At 37.3% G+C, this 27,221-nt stretch overlaps 2 protein-coding genes across 2 annotated transcripts; both read left to right on the top strand.

Annotated features, from left to right (window-relative positions):
- Positions 1 to 1,971: 1,971 nt before the first annotated feature.
- On the top strand, positions 1,972 to 14,521 carry LOC117989976 (alpha-tocopherol transfer protein-like). Its single transcript, XM_034977394.2, has 7 exons — positions 1,972 to 2,001; positions 4,068 to 4,173; positions 6,563 to 6,722; positions 8,090 to 8,339; positions 9,745 to 9,855; positions 10,976 to 11,112; positions 11,496 to 14,521. The coding sequence occupies exons 2-7, from the start codon at positions 4,083 to 4,085 to the stop codon at positions 11,593 to 11,595; spliced, it is 849 nt and encodes a 282-aa protein (XP_034833285.1). The 5' UTR covers positions 1,972 to 2,001; positions 4,068 to 4,082; the 3' UTR covers positions 11,596 to 14,521.
- On the top strand, positions 12,618 to 25,510 carry LOC117990160 (alpha-tocopherol transfer protein-like). The gene is made up of 8 exons (XM_034977614.2): positions 12,618 to 12,761; positions 16,028 to 16,256; positions 17,275 to 17,353; positions 19,183 to 19,342; positions 21,266 to 21,509; positions 21,948 to 22,058; positions 23,070 to 23,203; positions 23,857 to 25,510. Exons 3-8 carry the CDS (start codon positions 17,275 to 17,277, stop codon positions 23,960 to 23,962), a joined length of 834 nt encoding a protein of 277 aa, XP_034833505.1. The 5' UTR covers positions 12,618 to 12,761; positions 16,028 to 16,256; the 3' UTR covers positions 23,963 to 25,510.
- The last annotated feature ends 1,711 nt before the right edge of the window (positions 25,511 to 27,221 follow it).

Below are 27,221 nucleotides of genomic sequence, written 5' to 3'. Positions count from 1 at the left end.
GTAACAAAAAAAAGCTAAACTATGTTAAAGACAAAAAAACTGTGTTTATATCTCTATCACTCTTCAGAGCTTTGTTATACACCTAGCTTGCTCTAACAAGGTACTGTTATTTTAATGCCAAATCTACCTTGATTCTTAATCTGAGACTAGTGGGTATAGCTCACGTATAGTGATCTGTGACCTGTGTTTATTCTCTGATTCTCTGGTTGAGGATCATTCAAAATACAGTAGTAATTGTTTAATTTTGTAAAAATTGAACAATAAGTACAATTTATTTTTTGTAAATTAGTTAATTAAGTATCCGGAAATAATCAAAAATGGAAGGTACTGTAGATCAAAAAGTTTAGTTGTTTGAATTACTAAAAATAATAATTATGAAAGCAACCATAGCTAACTAGTCTAAACCCATGGAAATATTAAAGACTTTGACGCGTTTAGATAATTTGGCGCCTATTTTGAAATCTGTTCGGAAAGTTGCCTTAATTGATAGGTAGAGAAGATAAAGAATACGGAGAAGATAAAAAATACTTACCAAGTGCGAGTCAGACTTGCGCACCGAGGGTTCCGTACTACAGTCGTATTTTTAGACGTTTTGCGCGATAAATCAAAAACTATCTATGCATAAAAATAAATAAAAATCTATTTTAGAATGTAGGTACACAAACCGCTTTGATATGATACCACAAATTCACGGTTTTGGGATTTTTCCCTTTACTTGTGCTATAAGACCATTACCAAATTAATTACCAAATTATTATCTCTACCTAAAATATGTTTCACGTACAGCTAGGTAGGTAGGTAGGTACCTACCTAATATGCACTGGCTGGCTTTAGGATTACAAAGAAGTTTATTTCTAACTGTTCCTTTTGCTTTTCCTAGCCTGTTCTGGTGCTCCATATTCGAAATTTATTCGAAATCCATAATGGTTATAAATATTAATATAGAATGACGGACGGCTGTCCTCGGCAAGGTACTTTGCCTTGAGGTAATCTATCGGTTTTTATACCTACCAAGGTTTTGCTAATAAGTAACCGAGCCGAGACCGATTGCCGATCCACAGATTAGATAAACCTAAAGCCGAAGGCATATTAACACAAATAAACAACCTAGGTACCTACTAGTTATCTACCTACGCCGGTATCTATTATGGATTTTTTGCGTAGCCGGCAAGAAATATTGTACATCGACCGTTAGAATGAGATTTCGGCTTTATAGAGCGTTGTCTCTGTCACTCATACCTATGTGACGTTTTGTCGGTCTCAACGACAGAGACAGCACTCTACGAAACCGCTGTCTCTTTCTAAAGGTCGATGTACAATATTTTCTGCCGCTTAGGTAAATACTGCAGTATGTTTGACAGGGGTCATCTTAGCATTGCAACAAGGTGAACCTGTGCATGAACAAAAATAAAAAATAACCCACCCGGGAATCGAAACCCTCCCACTTAGTAGTTAGTATGGACTATGGCTTTGCGCTAGAGGGATTATCAGGTTCCGCAATCAGCATGGTGCTACAAAAGAACAGCTATGATCTTGTACCTGTGCAGTGAGTGATTTATGGATCATTTTGGTGGTAGGTATGAGAGAGGGTCGCCTATGTCGCCGCGCTGTCAGCTCCTCAGTTAACATCTCTCTTCTCGCGCTATAGGAAAGTAAAGTATCCATCACAGATAGGTACAATCACCTCCACTCTCGGTCTGACGACTGACGAGGTCTTTTTATCTGACGCCAACTGTACAAGAATTGTCATAATAATAATATTTCTGCTTGTCCTTCGTCAAATTACTTGTAATAAATATTGCAGTAGGTAACGAGATGAATCACTATAGCTATACAAATTACAAAACTCTTGCGACGCGTTCGCAATGACATGGAACCAAGCCTCAAGGTCCCAGTGCCAGCGTAGTCGCGCCGCTCACTTGACGTATTACAAGATTTTTTATTATATTTTTGTGAACGTGATAATCGCGGTTGTGTCAATTAGATTCGCCATACAAAATCGTAAGTATTGTACCTACTACTTTACTTCTAACAACTTTTCTCTATGACTGTACTACGTGTACGTTACTGGGTAAATAATGTAAAGCATAGGTAAATAGTAAATACCAAAACATTATTTTCCATTCTCTGTATTGGGAAACTATTTGTGGAAATATTTTTTACCTAAGTGTTTTACCTTAACGTCAGAGACTGTCCAAATATTGTAATGTACCTAAATACGGAATCATTTTATGGGATTTTGACGGTTACTACGTAGAATATAGAGTCTTTAATCCTGTGTTTAGCGCAACCTATAAGCTGTATTGATGTGACCAAGGTGCAATCGATTGATGTATGAATGGCATCATCATTAAGGTCTGGATTATTGAAGAAGGCTTACTGAAGTGATAATATATGACATGCTTGAGGAATTACATCTTAATTCTCTTAGGTGTGGGTCAGTTTGTTTGACAATGTTTATTTCACTGTAATGGCTTTATGTCCTCTTGCTTATACTGTTATTAAACAGATTTTCATGAAACTGTATCGTCGACAGTCTACGAAAAAGAATCATGAAATAAAGTATGAATATTCCCGCCTACCCATCTTCCCAAGTCCCAAATTTTCCCATGGTGATGTTTCCAATGTTTGCGTGAAAAAAATGAAGTTAAACGGTTAAAAGTTAACTTTATTACCTAGTAAGATTCAAACTCAACAATAACTTAAACTTAAATCGTACCTATAAGGTAGGTATAATAATTTTATTTCTTTGAGAGTTTTTCTCACGGCTTATCATGCGATTGTTCTGACTGATTGTATGATAAGCGAATCCGTCGGTTCGGACCTCGGAATGTTGCTCTACCGTTAGGTACCTACTACTCGGATAGAAGTAGCCGAGACGTGGCGCAGGCACCGCCATGTGTCCTATGTACCTAACACCAGCAACCTCTATTACATTATAATTTATATGGGTCACAACAAAAATCGTATTAGCTGTCATAAAAAAAACCAGTTTGAGCCCGCAGAAATTCTTCTTCGGAATGACCCATCTAGTTCATAGTATGTATACTTACTTACACAGATTTCATTGTGTACCTATAACAACCGATATGGGTAGGCACTGAGGTACATATTATGTCGTAAACCGGGATTTGGCCATATCTCTCAGGGATATGGCGAAACCCCGGGAGATATTAAATCGTCAAATCAATTAGATCATTTCACTAAACAAATGTAGTTTTGAACAAACAATTGAGTTGTAGCTTTAACATTTTCCGGGGTTTCACCATATCCCTGAGGGATATATAGCCAAATCTCGGTTTATAGCAGTTCCCTGCGACATATTATATTAAGGAAGAGACCTACTAGGAGAGTCCTTGCCACGATGAACGTCTCGGTTGCACCTAGGTACCTACCTGGGTACCTAGGTTCGATGTCTGTTCAAGCAGACGGTTGATCATCATCTGTAGATATACATTTTTATAACATAAGGAATCGATAAAAATGATTAACTGTAAAAATAGCATAGTGATAAAATTCGCTTGATTGTGATTGTTTGCACGTGACATAATGATTACAAAATATTAATTATTATTTCTTCACTTGCTTAACATCATCATCATCAACCGATAGACGTCTACTGCTTGACATAGGTCTCTTGTAGGGACTTCCACACGTCACGGTATTGCGCCTCCTGAATCCAGCGGCTCCCTGCGACTTGTCTGATGTCTACACTACTTCGTCGGTCTCCACACTATAGAAAATATTCTCATTGATTTTGATTTTGGTAGGAATTTTCGGCCCCAACGACCGTTGCCGCTACGACAAGCGTAGCCTGTAGGTGATTCGCTAACTCAGTAATCATCACTGAATGATAGCCACCGAGCTCATTTGACATTCAATTTTTAATCCATTGAAGGTTTTCTACGAAAAATTATTTTGATGTCACTCTATGAAGCAGCAATGTAGAACCAACAAATGTCAAATGAATTTAGTGTTGATCACTGAGTTAGCGAATCACCCCGCTTTAGCCACCTTAATACATATTATTTTTATGTACTTAATGTAATTTTTAATTTACTCTCCAGGTAGCCTCAATAAATATGTCTAACAAAGTCTCAGAAGAACAATCAAAATGTGTTCAGCAATTAAGAGAGTGGGTAAACAAACAGCCGCATCTTCCAAAAGACATCCGTAAGTAAATAAGATGTAGGTTAAAGGAGTGGTTATATGAACCAAAATCCATATCCATACTAATCCATAATAATATTATAAATGCGAAAGTGTGTCTGTCTATCCGTCTGTCTGTCTGTCTGCTAGCTTTTCACAGCCCATCCATTCAACCGATTTTGATGAAATTTGGTACAGAGTTAGCTAATATCCCGGGGAAGGACATAGGCTACTTTTTATCCCAGAAAATTAAAGAGTTCCCATGGGATTTAAAAAGCGAAATCCACGCGGACGAAGTCGCGGGCATCATCTAGTATTATTATAAATGCGAAAGTAAGTCTGTCTGTCTGTCTGCTAGCTTTTCACGACCCAACAGTTTAACCGATTTTGATGAAATTTGGTAGGTACAGAGTTAGCTTACACCCGGGGAAGGACATAGGCTACTTTTTATCCTGGAAAATCAACGAGTTTTAAAATCATCTATTGTTCAAAGTTTTCTTGGAAATCTTAATTACCTATTTAAATACAATAAAAATACCAAACCTATAAAATATAAGAATTTTATAACTGTGCACCTCTACTTAATAATTCTTCGCAACCTTAGAATAATAGCGCCATAAAAGCGAATTTATTACTGACAACATTCAACTGGTTGCGAGCTGCTTGCGAGTTGCGTTTGAAAAACTCTATTGTGGACCGATAACCAGATTGAGATAACCAACAGGATGTCAGTGTTAGTAGGTACCTATTTCTATTGCCTTTATAACAACAAATGGTAAAAAATTCAAAATGGCTGCCACGAAAATTAAAAAGTATTATTTCGTGTACGATGGTACTGAACCCTTCGTGTGCGAATCCGACTCGCACTTGACCGATTTTTTAGTACTTAGTCATACTAAAGCCAAGTCTAAGTATCCATTCATCATTACCATCATCATCGTCAACCGATAGGCGTCCACTGCTGGATATAGGTCTCTTGTAACGACTTCCACATGCGACGGTCTTGCACTGCCTCCTGAATCCAGCGGCTCCTTGCGAGTTGTATCAGTATGATGTCGTTTCTCCACCTAGTGGTAGATATATCGACGCTACGCTTTCACTCACTCTCCCCTAATAAGAAAAATTAAATAGAGAGCATTTACATGCATAAAATGTTAATTTGATTCATTATAATAATTTTATTGCGAAACCAAAGGCGGCCACGGCGGGCGTGACGGTCATTTACTCTAGCGAGCTTGAAAAAGTAAAATACCTAGTTCATTCGGTAATTTTTAGGGTTCCGTACCTCAAAAGGAAAAAAGAACCCTTATAAGATCACTTTGTTGTCTGTCTGTGTCTGTCCGGCTGTCCGTCGTGTCTATCAACAGGACCTATAGGGTCCCTTCCGTTAGCCTAGAATCATGAAATTTGGCAGGTAGGTAGGTCTTATAGCACACATAAGGGGGAAAATCTGAAAACTGTGAATTTGTGGTTAGGTGGTACTGCATTAAAAAATTTAAAATAATATGTTCATGATTAAATAATTAGTATTTTCAAATTTCAACGCAAGATAACTATATCAAGTAGGGTATCATATTATGAAAGGACTTTACCATTACCAGTACATTCTAAAACAGATTTATACTTAACTTATTTATTTTAATGCATAATAACTTTTGATTTATCGTGCAAAAATATCGAAAAAATACGATTGTAGTACGGAACCCTTGGTGCGCAAGTCTGACTGGCACATGGCCGGTTCTGTTTAATTAGGTAAAAGTACTTACCGACTTAATGAAATCTTCTTTATTTATTTACTAGATAATGTCCGCGACTTCGTCTGCGTGGATTTAGATTTTTAGAAATCCCGTGGGAACGATTTTCCGAGATAAAAAGTACCTAGTGTATGACCTATGTCATTCCCCGGGATGTAAGCTAGCTCTGTACCAAATTTCATCAAAATCGGTTAAACTGTTGGACCGTGAAAAGCTAGCAAACAGACACATTTTTCACATTTATAATATTAGTATGGAATGGATATGGAAGTATGGATAGATAGTAAACAAGCAATCTCTCTAACGGTGCATCCACACCATAGAATAACATTAAATTTGTGGAGCAACGTTTCCAAATGTTACTCAGCAACATCAGGCAACAAAAAGTTATTTATTGTTCATATATATGTTGCCACAAAAGTTACAGATTGTTACCTAATGTTACCGTGTTGCACAATGTTGCTCCACAAATGTTATTCTGTGGTGTGGATGCACCGTAATAGACTTACTTAATTTAGATTTAGCAAAATTCAGTCAAAATCACACAGTGGGAAGTGGCGACTGTGTACTAACTGTTTTGCTTTATCTTAGAAGCAGGTTAGAAGACATAAATATCACTAAATAAAATTAATAAGTTTAATAAAAGTTTTTTTTTTCAGATGACAAACTTCTACTGCGTTTCGCACACAGCTGTTACTACGATATGGAGAAAGCGAAGACCACCTTAAATTTGTTTTTTTCAGTCAGATCAAACTGCTCTGATTTATTGACCAATCGTGATCCTATGTCTCCACATATGCAGAAGATTCTCAAAATCATGTAAGAGCATTATACTTAGGTACCTCATCAGTTTTCCCCTCCAATTATAATATGGGTACCTTCAAGTCAAGAGTGAATAAGCATCTTCTAGGCAAGCGCGCTCTATCTTAGGCTGCATCATAACTTGCCACCAGGTCTGAGTGCAGCCAAGCGCTAGTCTATAAATTTTAATAGTCTAATTTGGATTGACGACTTGGCTAATCATAATTTAGCCATATTTTCAAGGAAAGATCTAAGTAGATAAGTAATAATAATAATCATCTGAGAATTACTTCATAAGTACCTATTATATTATATTTTAAAGATAATAATATTTTTTGAATAATATTTATTTAAACGTCAATGCAATCTATAAAAATAACATTTTCAAGGTTTTTATTTAAATTAAGTAGGTAGGTATGTTTTACTATTTATCTATCATTGACGCAAATTGTTTCCATGTTATACACATACCTATATACATTAAAATATACCTACCTAACTACCTAAATGTCAGAATGATTATAAAATTTAATTATAATTTAATTATACCTACCACTAGTAAACATAAAATGATGAACAATACCGACTAAGTGCGAGTCAGACTCGCGCACCGAGGGTTCCGTACTACAGTCGTATCTTTTCGATATTTTGCACGATAAATCAAAAACTATTATGCATAAAAATAAATAAAAATCTGTTTTAGAATGTACCTAGCTCCCGAGCCCCCAAGCTCGAGCTCTTTTTGAGGAAATTTCGAAAAGGGTTATCGAGTCAACCGGGGACCCGAGAGTTGGCAGCCTTGGTCAAAGAATTAGTTTGGCCACCAAAGGGGTAATGCTGCCAGCATCTTGGGTACAATGCCTCGCTGAGGTGGTCTCGATGAGGTTTTAGATTTAATTTAATTTATTTTAGTTTTAATTTAATTTTTTTTTACTTTTAATTTAGATTTAAGTTTTTTATAATAGAATGATCTATCCCTTTTTAAATCCCAATTTAAAACTACTTAGTTTATCTATACTAATATTACAAATGCGAAAGTGTGTTTGTTTGTTTATTTGTTAAACCAATCGACTTGATTTTTTGCATAGAGATGAAAGGATGGAGAGTAACATAAATGAAATGAAATGAAATGAAAATCTTTTTTATTCGTTTAAACATTTACACAGGCTACTATTTATCACGGTAAACTGTTACGGGATAAAATTATTACTGGATATTATTAAATTTTATCACGGGATTTATAAAAACCTAAATCCACGCGGATGAAGTCCCGGGCATCAGCTATTAGACTATTAATAGAAAAGTCTATTGAAAAGTGTATTTAAACATATAGGGTATTTAAATAACTTAAATAATCTAGATAAGTATAACTTTTTTAATTCCAGAAATCTCGGAACCTACACGACATCGGATAACAGATGCCTATTCGTGTATCAAATAAATGATCCAGGTCTAGAAAGCTATGACTATACGCTGGATACCAAGCTCTTCTTTCTAAGCACGGACGCGAGGTTCCTGGACAGTGACGTACTGCACGAGGCCGACATAGTACTGATGGACGTGAGGGATGTGACTCTCAGGTTTCTTACGAAGATGAATATCTCTGTTGCTAGGAGACTGTCTAAGTATCAGGAGGTAAGATGAGCTGATTATCATAGTTAACACTATGTCTATACGCTGGATACCAAACTCTCCTTTCTAAGCACGGACGCGAGGTTCCTGGACAGTGACGTACTGCACGAGGCTGACATAGTACTGATGGACGTGAGGGATGTGACTCTCAGGTTTCTTACGAAGATGAATATCTCTGTTGCTAGGAGACTGTCTAAGTATCAGGAGGTAAGATGGGCTGATTATCATAGTTATTAACACTATGTCTATACGCTGGATACCAAACTCTCCTTTCTAAGCAAGGACGCGAGGTTCCTGGACAGTGACGTACTGCACGAGGCTGACATAGTACTGATGGACGTGAGGGATGTGACTCTCAGGTTTCTTACGAAGATGAATATCTCTGTTGCTAGGAGACTGTCTAAGTATCAGGAGGTAAGATGAGCTGATTATCATAGTTAACACTATGTCTATACGCTGGATACCAAACTCTCCTTTCTAAGCACGGACGCGAGGTTCCTGGACAGTGACGTACTGCACGAGGCTGACATAGTACTGATGGACGTGAGGGATGTGACTCTCAGGTTTCTTACGAAGATGAATATCTCTGTTGCTAGGAGACTGTCTAAGTATCAGGAGGTAAGATGGGCTGATTATCATAGTTATTAACACTATGTCTATACGCTGGATACCAAACTCTCCTTTCTAAGCAAGGACGCGAGGTTCCTGGACAGTGACGTACTGCACGAGGCTGACATAGTACTGATGGACGTGAGGGATGTGACTCTCAGGTTTCTTACGAAGATGAATATCTCTGTTGCTAGGAGACTGTCTAAGTATCAGGAGGTAAGATGAGCTGATTATCATAGTTAACACTATGTCTATACGCTGGATACCAAACTCTCCTTTCTAAGCACGGATGCGAGGTTCCTGGACGGTGACGTACTGCACGAGTCTGACATAGTACTGATGGACGTGAGGGATGTGACTCTCAGGTTTCTTACGAAGATGAATATTATCTCTGTTGCTAGGAGACTGTCTAAGTATCAGGAGGTAAGATGAGCTGATTATCCTAGTTAAAACTATGCAAGCTACTCGTATCTCGGTACCTACCAAATTTCATAAAAATCGGTTATAGGCTTGGGCCGTGAAACGCTAGCAGACAGTCCCGAATCCACCCAAGTATAGAATCAGAATAAAGACACAGTTTCTCAACTACAAACTGGTTTAATAACAAAATCATCATCAATCAAAAAGCTCTCTGACAAGTTTTGTAAACTTCCTTTTTGTTCTGGAACTACTTTTATATTAACAAACACTGGTAAAACAAATTGTCGCTAAGTTTTGGCTGTGCACTTATTAAATTTTTACCCAATTTAAACAAAAGTATTACAACTTCGGAGTTTTATAAAATCTGGTGTCATTTCAGGATGCGATCCCGATTAGATTAAAGCAGGTGCACGTGGTCAACGCTCCGCCATTTATAGACAAAATATACGGAGTCCTGAAGCCTTTTATGAAGAAAGAAATTACTGAACTGGTACGTTTTTGCACCTCGACCAATGGATGTTATTTTGCCTCGGTACAAGCGCGTCCATACTGTTCGTGCTGGTGCGTAAAGCAACTGCCTCGCGAGACTGTCCCATATAAGATCACTAAAATCGAATTTATTTTATATCGATTCTCTAGTCAAAGTCAAACTCAATTCATTATTCAAATTGGGTACCGTTGTTTTTGATAATCAAATGTTAAAAAGAATAGAACAGAAATATTTTTATTCTGAAAAACTTTTACAAGTAGAGGTACTTTGGATTTGAATCGTTAAAAATATATGAATGCGTTACTGGTTCAGAATGCCTTTCCTATTTCGAAATTTGTAAAATAATGATGCAAACTACATCAAGTTTACGTAATAGGCTACTTGACAATTTTTTTAAGTTGGTCTTAAATGGTTAATATTTGTCCTATTATATCAAAAAAATTAACACTATATTTTTTTGCGCCCTAAAAACCGTAAAACTTTAATTTAAAAAAATATTTTTCTTAGACAGGTGAAAACACTGTCGGCCATGTTTGGCCGATAGATTATCTGTGCTCTGACGTCATGCATTTGTAAACAACAGTATAACCACAGGGTTAAAAACTTAAAAAAATTGTCAAGTAGCCTATTCATTATCACCATTACATCATGTACGTAATGGTGATCTTAATTACGTAAATTTAAAACTAAAGCTACGATATTTTAATCTGCTAGTTACTTCTTTTTAGGGTTCCGTACCTCAAAAGGTAAAACGGAACCCTTATAGGATCACTTTGTTGTCTGTCTGTCGGTCTGTCAAGAAACCTGCAGGGTACTTCCCGTTGACCTAGAATTATGAAATTTGGCAGGTAGGTGGATCTTATAGCTAGCATTAGGGGAAAAATCTGAAAACTGTGAATTTATGGTTACATCACACACAAAAAAAAAATTGTGGTCATAAACTAATAATTAGTATTTTCAATTTTCGAAGTAAGAGCAAGTAAGCATTCTAAAACAGATTTTTATTTATTTTTATGCATTATAGTTTTTGAACTATCGTGCAAAATGTCGAAAAAATACGACTTTGGTACGGAACCCTCGTTGCGCGAGCCTGACTCGCACTTGGCCGGTTTTTTTACAGATACATTTCCATCCGCCCAAATCGGAGACCTTGTACAAATACATAAAGAAGGAAGACTTGCCTGAAGACTATGGAGGCTCCCGACCCTCAATGGCCGAAATTACGGAGGATACCATCCAGCTTATTATGAGGCTGCGGTAATTGTTCCTAAATTACTATACCGATTGACGTGATTTTTTGCATGGGAATAGTTAAAGACCTGGAGAGTGACATAGGCTACTTTTATCCCGGGAAATCAAAGAGTTCCCACGGGATTTTCAAAAACCGAAATCCACGCGGACGAAGTCGCGGGCATCATCTAGTAAGTAATAATATGTATCTTGCAAGGACCGCCACGGAACACGATCTTGTCTTGTGCCGCTTACTGTGCTATTCATAAAGTATACCTACTTTTTGACCGACTTCCAAAAAGGAGGTGGTTCTCAATTCAACCCGTTTTTTTCCGACTATTTTTTATGTAGGTATATCGATTTTTTCCAGGTTTTGTCGATTACAATTATTTCATCGTTTTTCTTTTCAGGGAACAATTGATAGACGAAAACCTGTGGCGGGTCCCTGACAAAAATAAGACTGATGCCTCTATAGACGTTGGATCATTCCGAACACTTGCCATAGATTAATGTTTTACTAGGTATTCAATTTGTAGGCAAATTAATATTTTTTTATCAATAAAGCAATACTAAAAGTCCCGCAAATTGTAAATGCGCGTTGCCGCCGTTTTAGTGACGTCAACACTAGACTTAAGTTTCGAGCTGATGGTGTAGTATTTTTATTTCGGCTGTCGTCAAAATGACGTCATTTCGATGTTAATGAGACATGGTTCCAGCTCAATAGCATTTTGCGGGACTTATGGACACAAAAATGGAGGGCACATTATATTAATATCCATTTCAGTTGACCAATTATTAGCTAGCTGTAGTTATAAAAAAATTACCTACATATCATTTTCAAATATACATACCTAACTACCTACAATCATTAAAAAAAAATTAAGTGAGTAGGTATTTACAATTTTATAAATATCTAAGTAGGTGCTTATTAAATAAAGAAACGATATAGGTAGGTACTTCCGTTTCATAAACTACTAAGTACTATTATATTTTGGTTTTAATGTTATATAATACAACGTTAGTTTTAGTATACGTAAAACCTGAAAGTAGTTTGTTCTGAATCAGTAACAAAATTGAATGCAATCATTTTTATTAGGTACGTGTTATAATATTTTGACCAAACAATACTTTAAAATCCTGCAAGTTTAGACACCTAGTTAAATGACCGCATGCACCAGCTGATTCGAGACGTGCGAGCGGCAGCGCGCACGATCGACGCTATCCGTCTCGCTCGCTCATAGCCGCTCGCTTGGGATGACCATGTTTTTGCGATGACAACGACTCAACACAACGAGTTTATAACTTCGTACTACTCGTGCGCAATAAGTTGAGACTTGGGGGGCGGTGACGCCACAGACGCGTGGTTGTACTGTAGACAAAAATCGGAGCGCGTCGTCGTTGCGTGACGTGTAAGCAAGTACGAGACTAAGATGTTAAAAAAATGGCGTTGTCTACAGTACAACACGGGAGCTTGAGGGGAAGTTACAGGGGAAGCTGGCGGAGGGTTGCATTCCTGGAGAGTCTCAACTTATCGCGCACGAGTAGTAAATTTTCATGGAATATTTTTGAAATTTTGTATATAATTTTTTTACATAATAATAATCGACACGCGTGTTTCGGTTTTTGCGTTCAACTAAAACTAACGTTGTATATAACTATCTATAGGAGACAACAGGGTAAGTACTATTGATATAGTCTAATTTTACGCGGTACCTTATAATACCCTGCTTTGTGTTGCAATATCTCTTTAATTTTTTCTGTGATTTGTTGAAACGACTCGTGCGCCACTTTTTTAATTGTACTATTTTAGAAAGTGCCAATAACAACTGTACTGTAAGTTCCAACGCAATCAGATGAACAATGCACAAATGCATAGGTAACGGACACATTAAGATTATTTGTAGATTTCCGTAGGTACCCGAAGGGTCCCAACGGGACCCTATAATCCGCTGTCCGCCCCTATGTCTATTAGCGGACTGTATCTCGCTAAACGTAATAGGTAGAGTGTTGAAATCTTCACAAAATGTAGAAATATAATATATTGCCGCTACCTCATGAAAATTTAAAAAAAAATAAGAAGGGTCATTTCTTGTACCCCGCAAATCAACGAACGTGTAAAATACTTATAACTCAATGGCTCAAGGCACTTTCTTATAGTGACACGGAAGACTTTTTTCTTTTGTACCTAATTTCTCAATCTGGAGGTGGGCGTTAACAACTGTAACACAGTTTCTAACTAAAGCAGTTGTTACCGTTCTTTACTTTTAAGGCGATCGATCAATCTAAAGAAAATAATAAAGGGTTTTTAATTTTTTGATTTTTAATTCAAAATTCAAAATAAATTATTCTTATTCTTAAAAAAAAAAAAAAAATGGTACGGAACCCTTTGTGTGAGTCCGGCTCGCACTTGACCAATTTTTTATAATACAGGTCTTAAGTAGCTACAATAATAAAATTATTCACAGTGGATCAAAGCTGTTGTTACTTGTTTACTTGTTGACGTAATTAAAATACTTCGTCGATAATTTTAATAAATAAATTATTAAGATGAACATAACTATCTATGTATTTTATATCTGGTAAGTATACCTACCTATTTAGGAATAATATTATAGATCTAGTAAATGAAACATACATGAACAAATATTTTATTTAACCTTATACCTACTAGTGATTACCTAGATATTTATTGTAAACATATCAAAAGTAGGTACCTACTTATTATTCGAGACGTAATAAAGCTAAGTATACTAGTTACTTTACTTCTGTAAATAACATTGAATAATGCCTGACAATAATCTTATTGTTGATCTGTGGTAGGTTTATATGTAGTACGACAGATGGCAACTATGGCGAGGGAACGCCTCGCACACCCGCACAGCCCCCTCAATAACCCGGTGCGGGCAAGCGCGGGTGACGTGCAGATGTGCGGGGCGTCCCCTTGCCTCATACTCCGATTTCCATCTCGACCTGTCGCGTAATGCAGTACAAAATGTTAAATACCAAACAATCTTGATATTATTGGGTATGATATTTTTATTTAAATTCCTATAATTTTTGTAGAAATATTTTTATAGGTAGAATAAAAGTCCTGACTCAGTGACTGGCTCATCAACGCCTAGCACAAACCATTTTGACTTAGAAACTTGAGATGCCCATAGGTTCCCTTTATAATATTTGTAGACAAGGTAGGTGTACGGCCAGATTTTTTTGAAATTCCCACGGGATAGGGAAATTTACACATTCGTTCAGTGAAAATGTAAATCCTCAATGAATTTATATTTTCGTCAGATGGACGGACAAACGGCCAGCAAAGTCTTAATAATAGGGTCCCATTGGCACTCTTCGGGTACGGAACCTTAAAACAATACCTACTGATAATCAGAGAATACTTACAAACTATTTTACTACATATTATATTCCTATGTTTAAAGAACTCGTTTTATTTTACGTTCACCAAAATCCACCCCCCTGATGCCTGGGCCCTGGCCTTTAGTTTGAAAAAGCTGCACTCTACAGCACGCGTAATGATTGCAATCACTGCTGATTGGCGTATCGGCGTATGGCTTAAGATCGACCTCGTACCGGGAAGTGCCTTTATTGGGATGATGACTATGTCAAAAATAAACTATTGCTTAGGAACTATAAAAAAGAGGGTTATAGCTTTACTTCAAAACACCTACCCACTTACTAAACCCATGTTTTCTGGTATGTTACACAGGAACAAATTTGAACTAGTGCCCAAATTTTAATATGAAACTACTATAGTACACAAACTAAATTTAACTAGTAAACACGTATTTTTTTAATTGATTCATTTTACTAAAAAATAGCAGAGTTATCATTTACGAAAGATGATGACTTTAAAACAAATTATTATGGACACCCTACTAAAGCTGTCAGCTGGCAGCTGTTGCACAGCCCCCGCGCTAACCCGGTGTGGGTGAGCGCGGGTGACGTACGGGTGTGTGGGGCGTCCGCCCGCCTCATACCTCTATGGCCATCTCAACCTGTCGCGGAATATACCTACCTACCGTGCTTGCGAAAAGTCACGTCAGAAACGTCGAACAAACTAATCGAACAATACAAACAATAGGAAACAACCACAATTAGCAAATAAATGATTTAGGATTACGATTATGAATGGCTTCATGGTTTCATGATCGCCTGATAGTAGAAACTGGTAATTACTTAGGGTATAGCACCAAATAAGCACAGGATACTTATAATATACCTACCTACCTATACAATAAAGTAGAGTAAAATACCTAGTCAATATATCAATCAGGTCAAGCGACCTCCTCCATTTTCAACGGAATGCGAGTCTTACCATAAAATCTATCAAGCCATCTAAGGCAGAGTGAACTAGAATGAGCAGTTTGATCCTAAATCAACATAGACCACTTATTCTGTTTAAAGGTAAGCTAGGTAAGGCAGCTATCAGCGAACAGACTACAGTGTATAAACAAGAGATATCAGCGACCCATCGAAAATCAGCAAGTAGGGATAAGTGTTTTTTATAAGGTGAAACATTTCTACTGGACAATATGAAAAAAAATTCTCATTGTAAAAAATGGTTCTGCAAATAAAGAATCTTGAATAATTCTGAGTTCCGCAAATAACACAGTGAGACTGTTATAGGTATTCCCCAGATAGATTGGATCAAAAGGTACCACAGGATAAAATATAATACTTTAATGTGCTAAGTATGCTAAGTAGGTGTTGTAGATACCTTTTGGTAGGTACCTAGGTATGTGCTACCGATGAGATCGCGATTCGCGTCGAGCGATAACTTGTTATAAAACATCACCTACCGGCTACCTACCTAAATAAAAATAAAAATCTCAGCTTGTACGTATAGTGACCTTGGCAATAGTAAATTCGACGGGTATAGTTTTTGCTGAGTCCCTACTATAAATTCTACTCTTTTCTACACATACAGCGACGAGGCCCTGCGCACACTTTGCTACATATACAATATAGGTACAGCTGCAATTTGCAACAATAATATTTTTATGTTCACTCTGAGCATCACTACCGGCGCCTGCGCACCTACCTACAGTTTGATTTGATTTCAAATTAAAAACCAATTAAGTGCTTAGGTACCTACAATCTACATATTATAAAAGGAGTGTTTGAAGAACGGAAATTTTTTAACTTAGGACAGCAAGGTGAGTAAAAATTTTTCTCGAATATACCTACCTACCTGTTGAGCAATGGAATTGTTTTTTTTTCTAAGTATGTACCTACATATGTTCTACATTATAATAGTAAAATTATTAAATCCGTACCTAATTATTTGGTTACAAATATACCTAGTCCTCCTCAAATTAATAATAAATAATCAACCATTGGGAATGCTTATGCACCTTTATATTTATTATTATTTTTATGTTATTTTTATCTACCTACAGTCGTAAGTTTTTTTATTGTTTTTATAAATAAGTGGGTATACCTACTTACCTGCCCATTACTTACCTTATAAGGAATTAATATTGTAATAAGGAATTAATATTGTAAATACCAAGCAACGACTTCATGTTTAGATTCCAAGTCCCAAAACCACTACAAAGTTCAAAATAATTTTTGTTTCTAAACCGTGATTTCACGGATGAGTGCACTCATCCGTATTGGGTTCGTACCCGTGATTATTCGAAGTGATCGTCATACAAATAGTAGGTACATTCGATTCGTATTTTTTTACGGATTCGTAAAATCACAGATGAGTGTACAAACGCCCTTTGTGCTTGCTCTGTGCAAATTATTGATATTGGATTGTGGTTAGGTAGTAGCATAGATATAAATGACAAGAAGACAAGTGAACAAAATTTTTCACGGTTTAGAAACCAAATAAATCAGCGCCACCTCTTAGATACTAATGAACGACCCGTTTGAAATCCAGACGTCACTGAGGTTGCATTGGTGCATAAGCACCAATGAGTCGGTGCCATTTTGTTTGTTCAATAACCCTGTCCATACGAAGTACTTACCTTATAAGTCAATGGGTAGTAGATATAATAATAGCGCTAAGTTTTCGCTTGCGTTTTAATTACACCCTGTAGGTTTTTTTTTAAAATTCATTATAGGCACACGCTTGACCACGATCACACCTGATGGGAAGTGATGATGTGGCCTAAGATGGGACATTATAATATTAAGTAAAATAAACACCAACATATCTTTTTTAAGATGCCTCAAGATATAAGTAAGGATATTGCCTTTATAAAGGAATGGATGGCGAAGGAACCACATCTACCTCAGGATCTCGGTAAGTACCTACCTACTTACCTAAAACTTAGCAAAATGATTTTTAGGGTTCCGTACCTCAAAAGGAAAAACGGAACCCTAATAGGATCACTTTGTTGTCTGTCTGTCTGTCTGTCCGTCTGTCTGTCAAGAAACCTACTTCCCGTTGACCTAGAATCATGAAATTTGGCAGGTAGGTAGATATTATAGCTGACATTTGTGAAAAAATCTGAATACCGTGAATTTAGGGTTAGATCACATAAAAAATATTAAATTGTGGTCATGAACTAATAATTAGTATTTTCAACTTTCGAATTGAGATAACTATATCAAGTGGGGTATCAGATGAAAGGTCTTCACCTGTGCATTCTAAAACAGATTTTGTCGCCCTCGTCCGCTGTGCCCACTGACTAGCAGAGGGCACAGCGGACGAGGCGGAGGATGGAACGCGGGCGACGTGCACGGAGTGTGCAGTTGACGCCCCATCCGTCCCCGGGTCTGGAGGCGCACGCACTTGGTCGGTGCGCTTCGGACGTGCGGTGTGGGGACCTCGTGAGCGGGGTCCCCGGTGGAGGGTCCGCCTCGGCGGATGTCGTTGACTGGGTCGCGGTGGTTTGCTTCGGCGTTCCCGTGACCCAGTCACCAGGCGACGTGCAGGAATGCCGCTGGGTATTCCGGTCGCCTCTTGGCCGGCGAGTCCCACATACCTTCCCACCAGTTGGTTAGCTGGCGGGTTAGCTGGCTGGCTTCCAGGAGGGGGGGATGCGTAAACGCATTTCCCAGCGTTAAAAAAAAAGGGGTTCCGTAAGTACCATCGTACAAGAAATTACACTTTTTTAATTGTTCAGATGGACGGATGGACGGACAACGGTGGCTTAGAAATAGGTTCCCGTTGGTAACCTTCGGGTACGGAACGCTTAATAACTATAATTCTATTTGTTTATAGTTTATACCTGCGCTATTATGTTATCCTTTATCATTCATCTTTTTCTCAACATTGTAATAGGTAGTAGGTAATTAAATAACTATAATTTATTACATAGTGTAAGCGCGGTAATAATCCTATGTTAATTGTTATATAAAAAACCGGCCAAGTGTGAGTCAGACTCGCGCACTGAGGGTGGGTTCCGTTCTACAGTCGTATTTTTCAATATTATGATATTATAAATCAAAAACTATTATGCACAAATTAAATAAAAATCTCTTTTAGAATGTACATATAAAACCCTTTCATATGATACCCCACTTGGTATATTAATCTTACTTTGAAAGTTGAAAATACTAGTTCATGAACGCATTGTAATTTTTTTGTGGTGTAACCACAAATTCACGGTTTTCGGATTTTTCCCCTTACGTGTGTTGTAAGACCTACCTACCTGTCAAATGTCAAGATTCTAGGTCAACGGGAAGTACCCTATAGCCTTCTAGACAGACAACGAAGTGATCCTATAAGCCTATAAGGGTTCCTTTTTTCCTTTTGAGGTACGACGGAACCCTAAATGGTTAAAAATAAAATACTTAATACTTAAGTAGGTACGTACTACTATTTTATAAGGTGTCAAAGCTTATTTATTACGAAAAGGCAGTAAGTAGGTAATAATGTCATGTATTCTCAGATCAACAATGAATAAACATTTTTAATAGAATTTTTGCTTTGCACTGCTGGGCACAAAAAAATGCACTAGATACCCACCTAAAGTAAAGTTAAGGTAACAACATTGAGTGCATATCGCAAATATATGTGTGCTAACTGCTAAGTACTATCCACGCTAATTTTACGATCTGGTAGTTAATAGTTCGATGACACAATAGTTTGCTCTGAGGGCCTAATATTAGTGTTTCTTTTTCCAGATGATAAGCTTATAGCGAAGTTCCTCCACAGTTGTTACTACAGTCTGGAACAAACCAAGAAGTGTATTGACCGCTTCTGCACCAGCCGCAGTCAGATGTCAGAGGTGTACGCCAACAGAGATCCCTTATCGCGTCACATGCAGACTGCTCTTTCTATCACGTATGTGTTATGAGACTCTTCTAACTTTTCGGATTACTTGCTTTAAAACGGTGAAGGAAAACATCGTGAGGAAACCTGCATACCTAAGAGTTCTTCATAGTGTTCTCAAAGTTTTGTGAAGTCAGCAAATCCACATTGGGCTAGCGTGGCGGACCATGGCCTAAACCCTTCTCTTGAGAGGAGACCTGTGCTTAGTAGTGGACTGGCATAGGTTGATCATAAGGATGATGATGATGTATTTCGTCACATAGGTATCTACCTAATACATTATAACTATAGGTCAAGTGTCTACTAGCAATAAAACTTGCAGAAGTCAGCTTTGTCGACTCACTTGCAGTACTTGCACGTCACTTTCACTGTGCAAATACTGGAATCAATAGCAAATCAATTCTGAAAGTTTTATTTACTTCATTAATTAGTCGTATATTACTTTGTACATGATAGTAGTAAGTAAATTACGCGACAGGTCGAGATGGCAATCGGGCAGTGAACGCCCCGCACACCCACACAGCCCCCGCACTTACCCGTTTCGGGTGTGCGAGGCGTTCCCCGGACTCATACCCGAATGCCATCTCAACCTGTCGCAGTCTATAGTTTTCATTAATTAATATCACAATGACAGCTGACTTCTGCAAGCTTTATTGCAGGTGGACACTTCGCTTATCTTTACCATTTATGTTACTTATGAACATAGGTATCATTTACACAAACACAGAGCTAGCTACCAAAATAATATTAATACAAAATATAAGCAAAAAATCTTCAACAAAAAATATTTAATAGGTACCTACCTAGGTAGGTACTACTGACAAACAATTATATTAGTAAACACCGCCCAAGTGATTATTTATGGAACATGGTAGTCGTTAGTTTAAAAGTGTCAAAATTATAGATTAAAGTTCATTTTATTCATCTGAAATTCGAAGGTCGACATCGATAATTTCAGGAAAAGTTACCTAACTTAACACTACAAAATTTAAGTTTATTATTATATTAATCACATTATAGTTATAACATTATTGAATGCAGTAGGTAAGTAGATATAATTTATCAGGTTTTTCACGTTATTATGTGACTTGTCAAACTTGCACTTCCGTGTATTTATTCAAGGTGGAATAAAAAACCTTGTTAATTTTTATTTTGTTGTTTATACCGAAATACTTACGAAGAGCGAATACTTATTTTATTTCAAGTGACAGGTAGACTGCTCTTTCTCAGATAATCTGAAGACTGCCTTTATTCTAGTTTCAAGGATATCACCCAAATGGGGCTACTTACTTACTAATTTTTGCCGACCAAACGGGAAAAACCTGATATTGTTATTAGAGCATACGTACCTAATGAACTTGAAAATGAATAATTTCTTGGACACTTTTCTGGTACCTATAGGTACAATGATATTATAGATACTCGTAATATATAAATTGCTGGTTGTATGTACCTAAATTGTAGAGCCACTGAACTAAAATACAAAATAGGCCTGCTGATATTATTGTACTGGTAGATATGATGTCTCAATGAATGATGTGTTATGAATTAGGTACTTTTACAGGATGGTGCCTTCGTATAAGTACATTACCTATGTGTTATGAATTACTTTTACAGGACGGTGCCTTCGTATAAGTACATTACCTATGTGTTATGAATTACTTTTACAGGACGGTGCCTTCGTATAAGTACATTACCTATGTGTTATGAATTACTTTTACAGGACGGTGCCTTCGTATAAGTACATTACCTATGTGTTATGAATTACTTTTTCAGGATGGTGTCTTCGAATAAATACATTACCTGTGTGTTATGAATTACTTTCACAGGATGGTGTCTTCGTATAAGTACATTACCTATGTGTTATGAATTAATTTTACAGGATGGTGTCTTCGTATAAGAACATTACCTATGTGTTATGAATTATTTTTACAGGATGGTGTCTTCGTATAAGTACGGTGATATCGAGATCCTTATTCAAAAATTCGATGATCCCAATATGGAAAAATATGTGTTCTATGATTTTTTGAGAACTCACACGTTGCAAGGCGATTATTGGGTCCATAGGCCGTTCTTAGCAGAAGGGCAATACATCATACTAGATATGGCGGACTATACTCTTAAGATGATAGCAAAGACAAACATTATGTATTTAAGGGAATACATCTTATTTATGCTGGTAAGATTTCACTTTATTTATATCAAACTTAAACTTAAAACAATAGGTATAGTTCTTGTAGCATACCTAATTAATAAGTAGGTACGTATGCACTATTCTACCGTAGTCATTTTAAAAACAGCCTAATGATAAGAACTGTCAATACACTCAGTTCTTCCTTTCAAAATGCTAAAATAAGTAGCAATATCAATGTTACAAACAATAATAATTATTTGTGGTTAGCTGGCGCAAACTGGGCAACTAATGCAAATCCAGTTGCTTTTATGCCAACTTTATCAAAGTCACACCGCGCGGGATTTCTTAGTTTGACCGAATCTGTAATCCACAGATTAGGTACCTACGTCCATAAAATATAAGCGAAAGAAATGCTAAATCGTACTTACTCCGTAAGTAATATAATATTATGTTATTAGTATATTTGTGATATTTCGTTTACAGGAAGGTATGCCTATAAGAGTGAAGAAAATAATTGGCATCAATGCACCCTACTTCTACGACAAGATTTATGCCCTTATTAAACCAGCATTACCAACCGAAATCTGTGATATTGTACGTATAGGTATTTTGCTAATAACTCATATTAACCGTCCCTGGCGCAGTGGTGAGAACTGTATTCTTTGTTTCTAGAGAGGTTCCGGGTTTGATTTCTAGCAGTGGCAAACTGAAAATAATAAATTCTGTCCAACTTGACTAATTTCTGGTCTAGTCGGAGGCTTTGATCGTGAATATTTACCGCTCTACAGATAAATCCCTACAGCCAAGTGATTAAGCGTTTCGGTCCGATACCACGTAGCAAACTTTAATTACCTAGTGGACTATAAGTTTAATAAACTGGCACTCCTTTTTCTTCCCAGTTTAACCGTTTCCATTTTAACCGGCTACCTACCATCTTACGAAGATATAGATAACCTTCTCGTATATACCTACAAGAAAAATCTCTGCACGGATCACAGGGTTTAATAATTATCCTATATAATATTTTTTACGTAGGTACAAAGAGATAAAAATACCTAATACCTAAGTGCTGGCATAACGTTTAAAAAACCGGCCAAGTGCGAGTCAGGTTCGCGCAAAGAGAGTTCCGTACTACGGTCGTATTTCTTCGACATTTTGCACGATAACTCAAAAACTATGATGCATAAAAATAAATAAAAACCTGTATTAGAATGCACAGGTGAAGACCTTTCATATGATACCCCACTTGATATAATTGTCTTACTTCGAAAACTGAAAATACTAATTATTAGTTCTTGACCACAATTTAATTTTTTTTGTGTAATGTTACCACAAATTCACGTTTTTCAGATTTTTCCCCGAATGTCTGCTAAAAGACTACCTACCTGCCAAATTTCATGATTCTAGGTCAACGGGAAGTACCCTGTAGGTTTCTTGCCAGACCGACAGACAGACAGACAGACAGACAACAAAGTGATCCTATAAGGTTTCCGTTTTTCCTTTTGAGGTACGGAACCCTGAAAAGAATAAAATCATTTTACTCATACATAAGTAGTTATTTATTGATTGCAGAAACGGTTTTATAGTTTTCATTTTATTTTTCAGATCCACTTTTACCCTGACCACCAGAGTTTGTACAACATAATTGATAAAAAATGTCTGCCAAAGGAATACGGAGGCGAAGCTCAGAGTATGGTCGAACAGAACAAAGAATGGGTTCAGGCAATCCTTGAAAGGAGGTAAAGTCCAATAATTCAATCCATCATTCATGCGTCCACTGCTAAAAATAGACCTTCTGGATAGCGCACCACCCGACGGTTCTCTATCTTCGTCATACACCCACTTCTCGCTACCTTCTTGAGATCGTCAGTCCAGTGGCATCCTATGACACTGCACTTGTTGGTACGCGCTCTCCACTTCAAAACACGAACCCACATAGCTCTAAGAAATAGCAAGCTGAAGAGTGATGGCCGCTGGGGTAGACGTGTTCTGAAGTGGAGAGCGCGTACCAACAAGTGCAGTGTCATGGGATGCCAGTGGACTGATTAACCGAGGACGGACGGACGGACGGACAGACGGACATGGCGAAACTGTAAGGGTTCCTTGTTTACTACGGGAGCCTAAAAACCACTTGCCAGATGTCAAATCCTTAAAATCCAGAACATGGAACAGACGAGATTTATATTATGAAAATCTTGTCAAGATAAAGCGTTAAAAGTGCCAATGCGAACGATATGATACGCGATAATGATTTACGTCAACTATTGCTATTTTTTTTTTATTTAAGTACTTAATAACACAAGGGTATGGTATGCCAGAAGTTGACTCCCTTGCTGAATTTAACACCAGCATGAAAAGGCGCACTTAATAACATTCATATTTTTTATTCTAGAAAAATGCTCCTGAACGAAAACTTATGGGCAGCCGACCTTAATAAGAAGTCGAAAGGCAATGATAACACGATGAGCGGCTCCTTCAGAACTTTGTCTATTGATTGAAGATCTTCCTTAAACAAGTTTTTAAAACATCGAGACCTATACATATAAAATATCTAGCGCAGCGATATCTATGGATACTTGTTTGGCATAATATTATAACGTCCCCGGTTTATCCACTTGGATTAGATATTAAGTTGGAAATAAGACTTCTTGTGCACTAGTCCAATCCGAACTCGAGAAAATACGGTCCGAGATAACGGTGCGTATTTTCCCGAATTCGGATTTATATTAACATCGGATCGTATAGTATCGGATTTGGATTGCTCACACCGCACCGCATTTTCTCAGATCCTGATTAGACGCTGTCAACGTCGGGTCCGCAATCGAATCAAAAGGTCAGATTGGACCAGTGCATAAGTCCTCTTTTACAGTAGTTTTCTAAAACCGTTTGAATTTTCTGGGTTAAAGGTGAGATTCGGAAATTGATTTCAAAAACGCGACAGTCGACACAGCCAGCGTTGGACAGGATGCGGGAAGAAAATTTGTATGGTCATGTTTAAATTGGCGACGGAGGTCATGAGCGTCGCATAGTACGTTCAGGATTCACGTAAAGGTACGCTTACACGGGCAAATTAAATTCCGCAAATCCAGGCAAGTACATAAATTAATTATGACGTCACGACCACATGAAGCAATTTACTGCAATACCCAGCAATACCTGAAAATTTCAGCAATGTTATGCGAAGTAATTGCTCCGGCTTGCTCCATTTATTGCACCAGATCGATCAACAATTGCTTAAAAATTGCCCATATAAGCGCACCATAAGGCATGCCGTGCGGGATTCGTTTCAGTTTGACCTAAGCTTTATATGTTTTTAATTGCTTTACTTCGTAATTATTTTTATAGTGAAGAATAGTAGGCGACAGCTCGAGATTGCAATCGGGAAGGGAACGCCCCGCACACCCGCACATCCCTCGCGCTAACCCGATGCGGGCGAGCGCAAGTAATGTGTGGGTGTGCGGAACGTCCCCCCGCCTCATTACCCGATTGCTATCTCAACCTGTCGCGGACTATACCTACTTATTAAAGATTAAAAAAACTGGCCAAGTGTGAGTCGGACTCGCGCACCGAGGGTTTCGTACTCGAGTTTTTGAATGTACCTACAGGTAAAGTCCTTTCATATGATACTCCACTTCGTACAGTTATCTTACTTTGGAAAATGAAAATACTAATTATTTGTTCATGAACACATTTGAATTTTTTTTGTGATGTACCTAACCACAAATTCTTGGCTTTCGAATTCTTTCCTTCACTTGTGCTTTAAGACCTAATGCCATTTATCATGATTCTATAGGTCAACGGGAAGTAGGTACCCTATAGGTTTTCTTGACTGACACGACAGACGGACAGACAGACAGACAACGAAGTGATCCTATAATCCATTCTTTTCTTTTGAGGTACGGAACCCTAAAAATGTGATAAATAGAATTAATTATTGTTTAGTTCTTTAGGTGTACTTACTTAAAAGATGTGTAAGTTGTTATATTCATGGAAATAGGTGTTTCTAAGTAATATTATGTCGCTTGTAATAAAGTGGAAAAAATACATTCTTATCATTTTATTATAATACACCATATACCTACCTAGCTGCTTATAGATTATTTTAGTAGTAGTAGTCCTTATCTTATACTTTAACCATTTTGAAGTCCTCTTAGCAATAAGCATCTTGATTAACGGACTGACTGACTGATCACTGACTATCACTGAAATGGAATGTCTACGAGTAAAGCTGGAGCCTGGGAGAGCCTGGTAGATGTGCGACACAAAATGACAAAATAAATTATTATTTTCTGTGTCGATTCCAAGCGCCTCACCGAGCGTACCTACCGGGAATTAAAATTGACACTTTATGTCAAATGGTCTTCATATTGACACTAAGTTGACAGATGTCTCATCACTAACACTTAGTTCATAGGACGCGACAGTTCGAGATTACAATCGGGGGGAGGAAATGCCCCGCACACCCGCACAGCCCCCGCGCTAACCCGGTGCGGGCGAGCGAGGGTGACGACTCTACGCTAGCGTGACGCTCACTGCTGTTATCAGCGCCAAAATAGCAAAAATCAAAATGAGGCTTCGGGCTTCAAAACCAGGTCGGCAATCACAGGTCCAGCGTGTATTATCTAATAGAGGTCAGTGCTGACCTATTCCAAAACCTATCAGAGTTTAATGACATAACAATACCGCTTGCAGCATTATTACTTTGAAGTTCTAAAAATCGTATAATACATGTACCTAACAAAGAACGAAGTTAGGTATGTAGAAAGGTATAGGTAGGTAAGTAGATTTCGAAGCAGTCGGCTACACAGCAGGTTAAAGTATACCTTGATAATAAAAAACCCGTACAAAGCGAAAATAACTGTTTCGTGACCCGGTCAAGTCTCAGTTTCAAAACAAATATTGTGTTTATTTTTAAAACCTCTTGACTGGTGAGATCTATAAAGCGCACTCTGACCTGCAGGGCGATTGTCTAAAACCTGCATCAATCATTATTACAATCTCAATTGTTCTGATTGGCTGAATTTGTGCGATTCTTGTTACAACAATGCATTGTAGCCAATAGTGAGCGAGCGTTAACCAATCAGAGATGATTGCGATCGTGACATTGTAGCTGTCAAACAACCGCGGTAGGGCCACTGACTTAGCTTAGACAGAGTTAAAACGAGATAGAGCTATATCTCTCACATAAATCTGTCTCGTTTTAACTCAATCTTAAGTCTGAGCAAATTCAAAGTGCGCTCTATAGATCTCAGCCTCAGGTACCTAATGACTTTTCAAAATATTATAGGTAACAGCTAGCACATTAAGAAATAAATAAAACAAGCTTGTGAAAATATGTGGCAGTTTTAATTTACGCACACCATAAAATCATCTATAAATTATTAGCTATTAAACTGAATTAATATAAAAAGTAATAAACATTAACCTAAGTTTTTTTAATTTTTAAATAATTTTTTGCCCCTTATTAAAATTTAAATTAAATTAGGTACTTAACATAAAAATTTATTCGTTAAGCCAAAATTTTAAACAAATTACCTACTTAGAAAATATACAACTTATTCCTAATAGCAAAAAAGCGGCCAAGTGCGAGTCAGACTCGCGCTTCAAGGGTTCCGTAATACAGTCGTATTTTTTTCGACATTTTACACGCTAAATCAAAAAGTACTATGTATAAAAATAAATAAAAATCTGTTTTAGAATATACAGATAGAGAAATCCCTTTCATATGATACCCCACTTGGTTAATTAATCTTACTT

Source organism: Maniola hyperantus, chromosome 17 (genome assembly GCF_902806685.2).
Source record: "Maniola hyperantus chromosome 17, iAphHyp1.2, whole genome shotgun sequence".
In the NCBI taxonomy this organism is placed as follows: Eukaryota; Metazoa; Arthropoda; class Insecta; order Lepidoptera; family Nymphalidae; genus Maniola; species Maniola hyperantus.
The sequence above is the reverse complement of the archived record's forward strand: the minus strand, read 5'-3'. Positions and strand labels throughout refer to the sequence as shown.

Bases quoted from the DNA above. Each gene is read 5' to 3' on its own strand.
- LOC117990160 (XM_034977614.2), top strand. From the start codon at position 17,275: ATGCCTCAAGATATAAGTAAGGATATTGCCTTTATAAAGGAATGGATG. The intron at 19,343-21,265 runs GTATGTGTTATG...TTATTTTTACAG, and splicing joins CAGACTGCTCTTTCTATCAC to GATGGTGTCTTCGTATAAGT. The intron at 21,510-21,947 runs GTAAGATTTCAC...TTTCGTTTACAG, and splicing joins AATACATCTTATTTATGCTG to GAAGGTATGCCTATAAGAGT.
- LOC117989976 (XM_034977394.2), top strand. From the start codon at position 4,083: ATGTCTAACAAAGTCTCAGAAGAACAATCAAAATGTGTTCAGCAATTA. The intron at 6,723-8,089 runs GTAAGAGCATTA...TTTTAATTCCAG, and splicing joins CAGAAGATTCTCAAAATCAT to AAATCTCGGAACCTACACGA. The intron at 11,113-11,495 runs GTAATTGTTCCT...TTTTCTTTTCAG, and splicing joins CAGCTTATTATGAGGCTGCG to GGAACAATTGATAGACGAAA.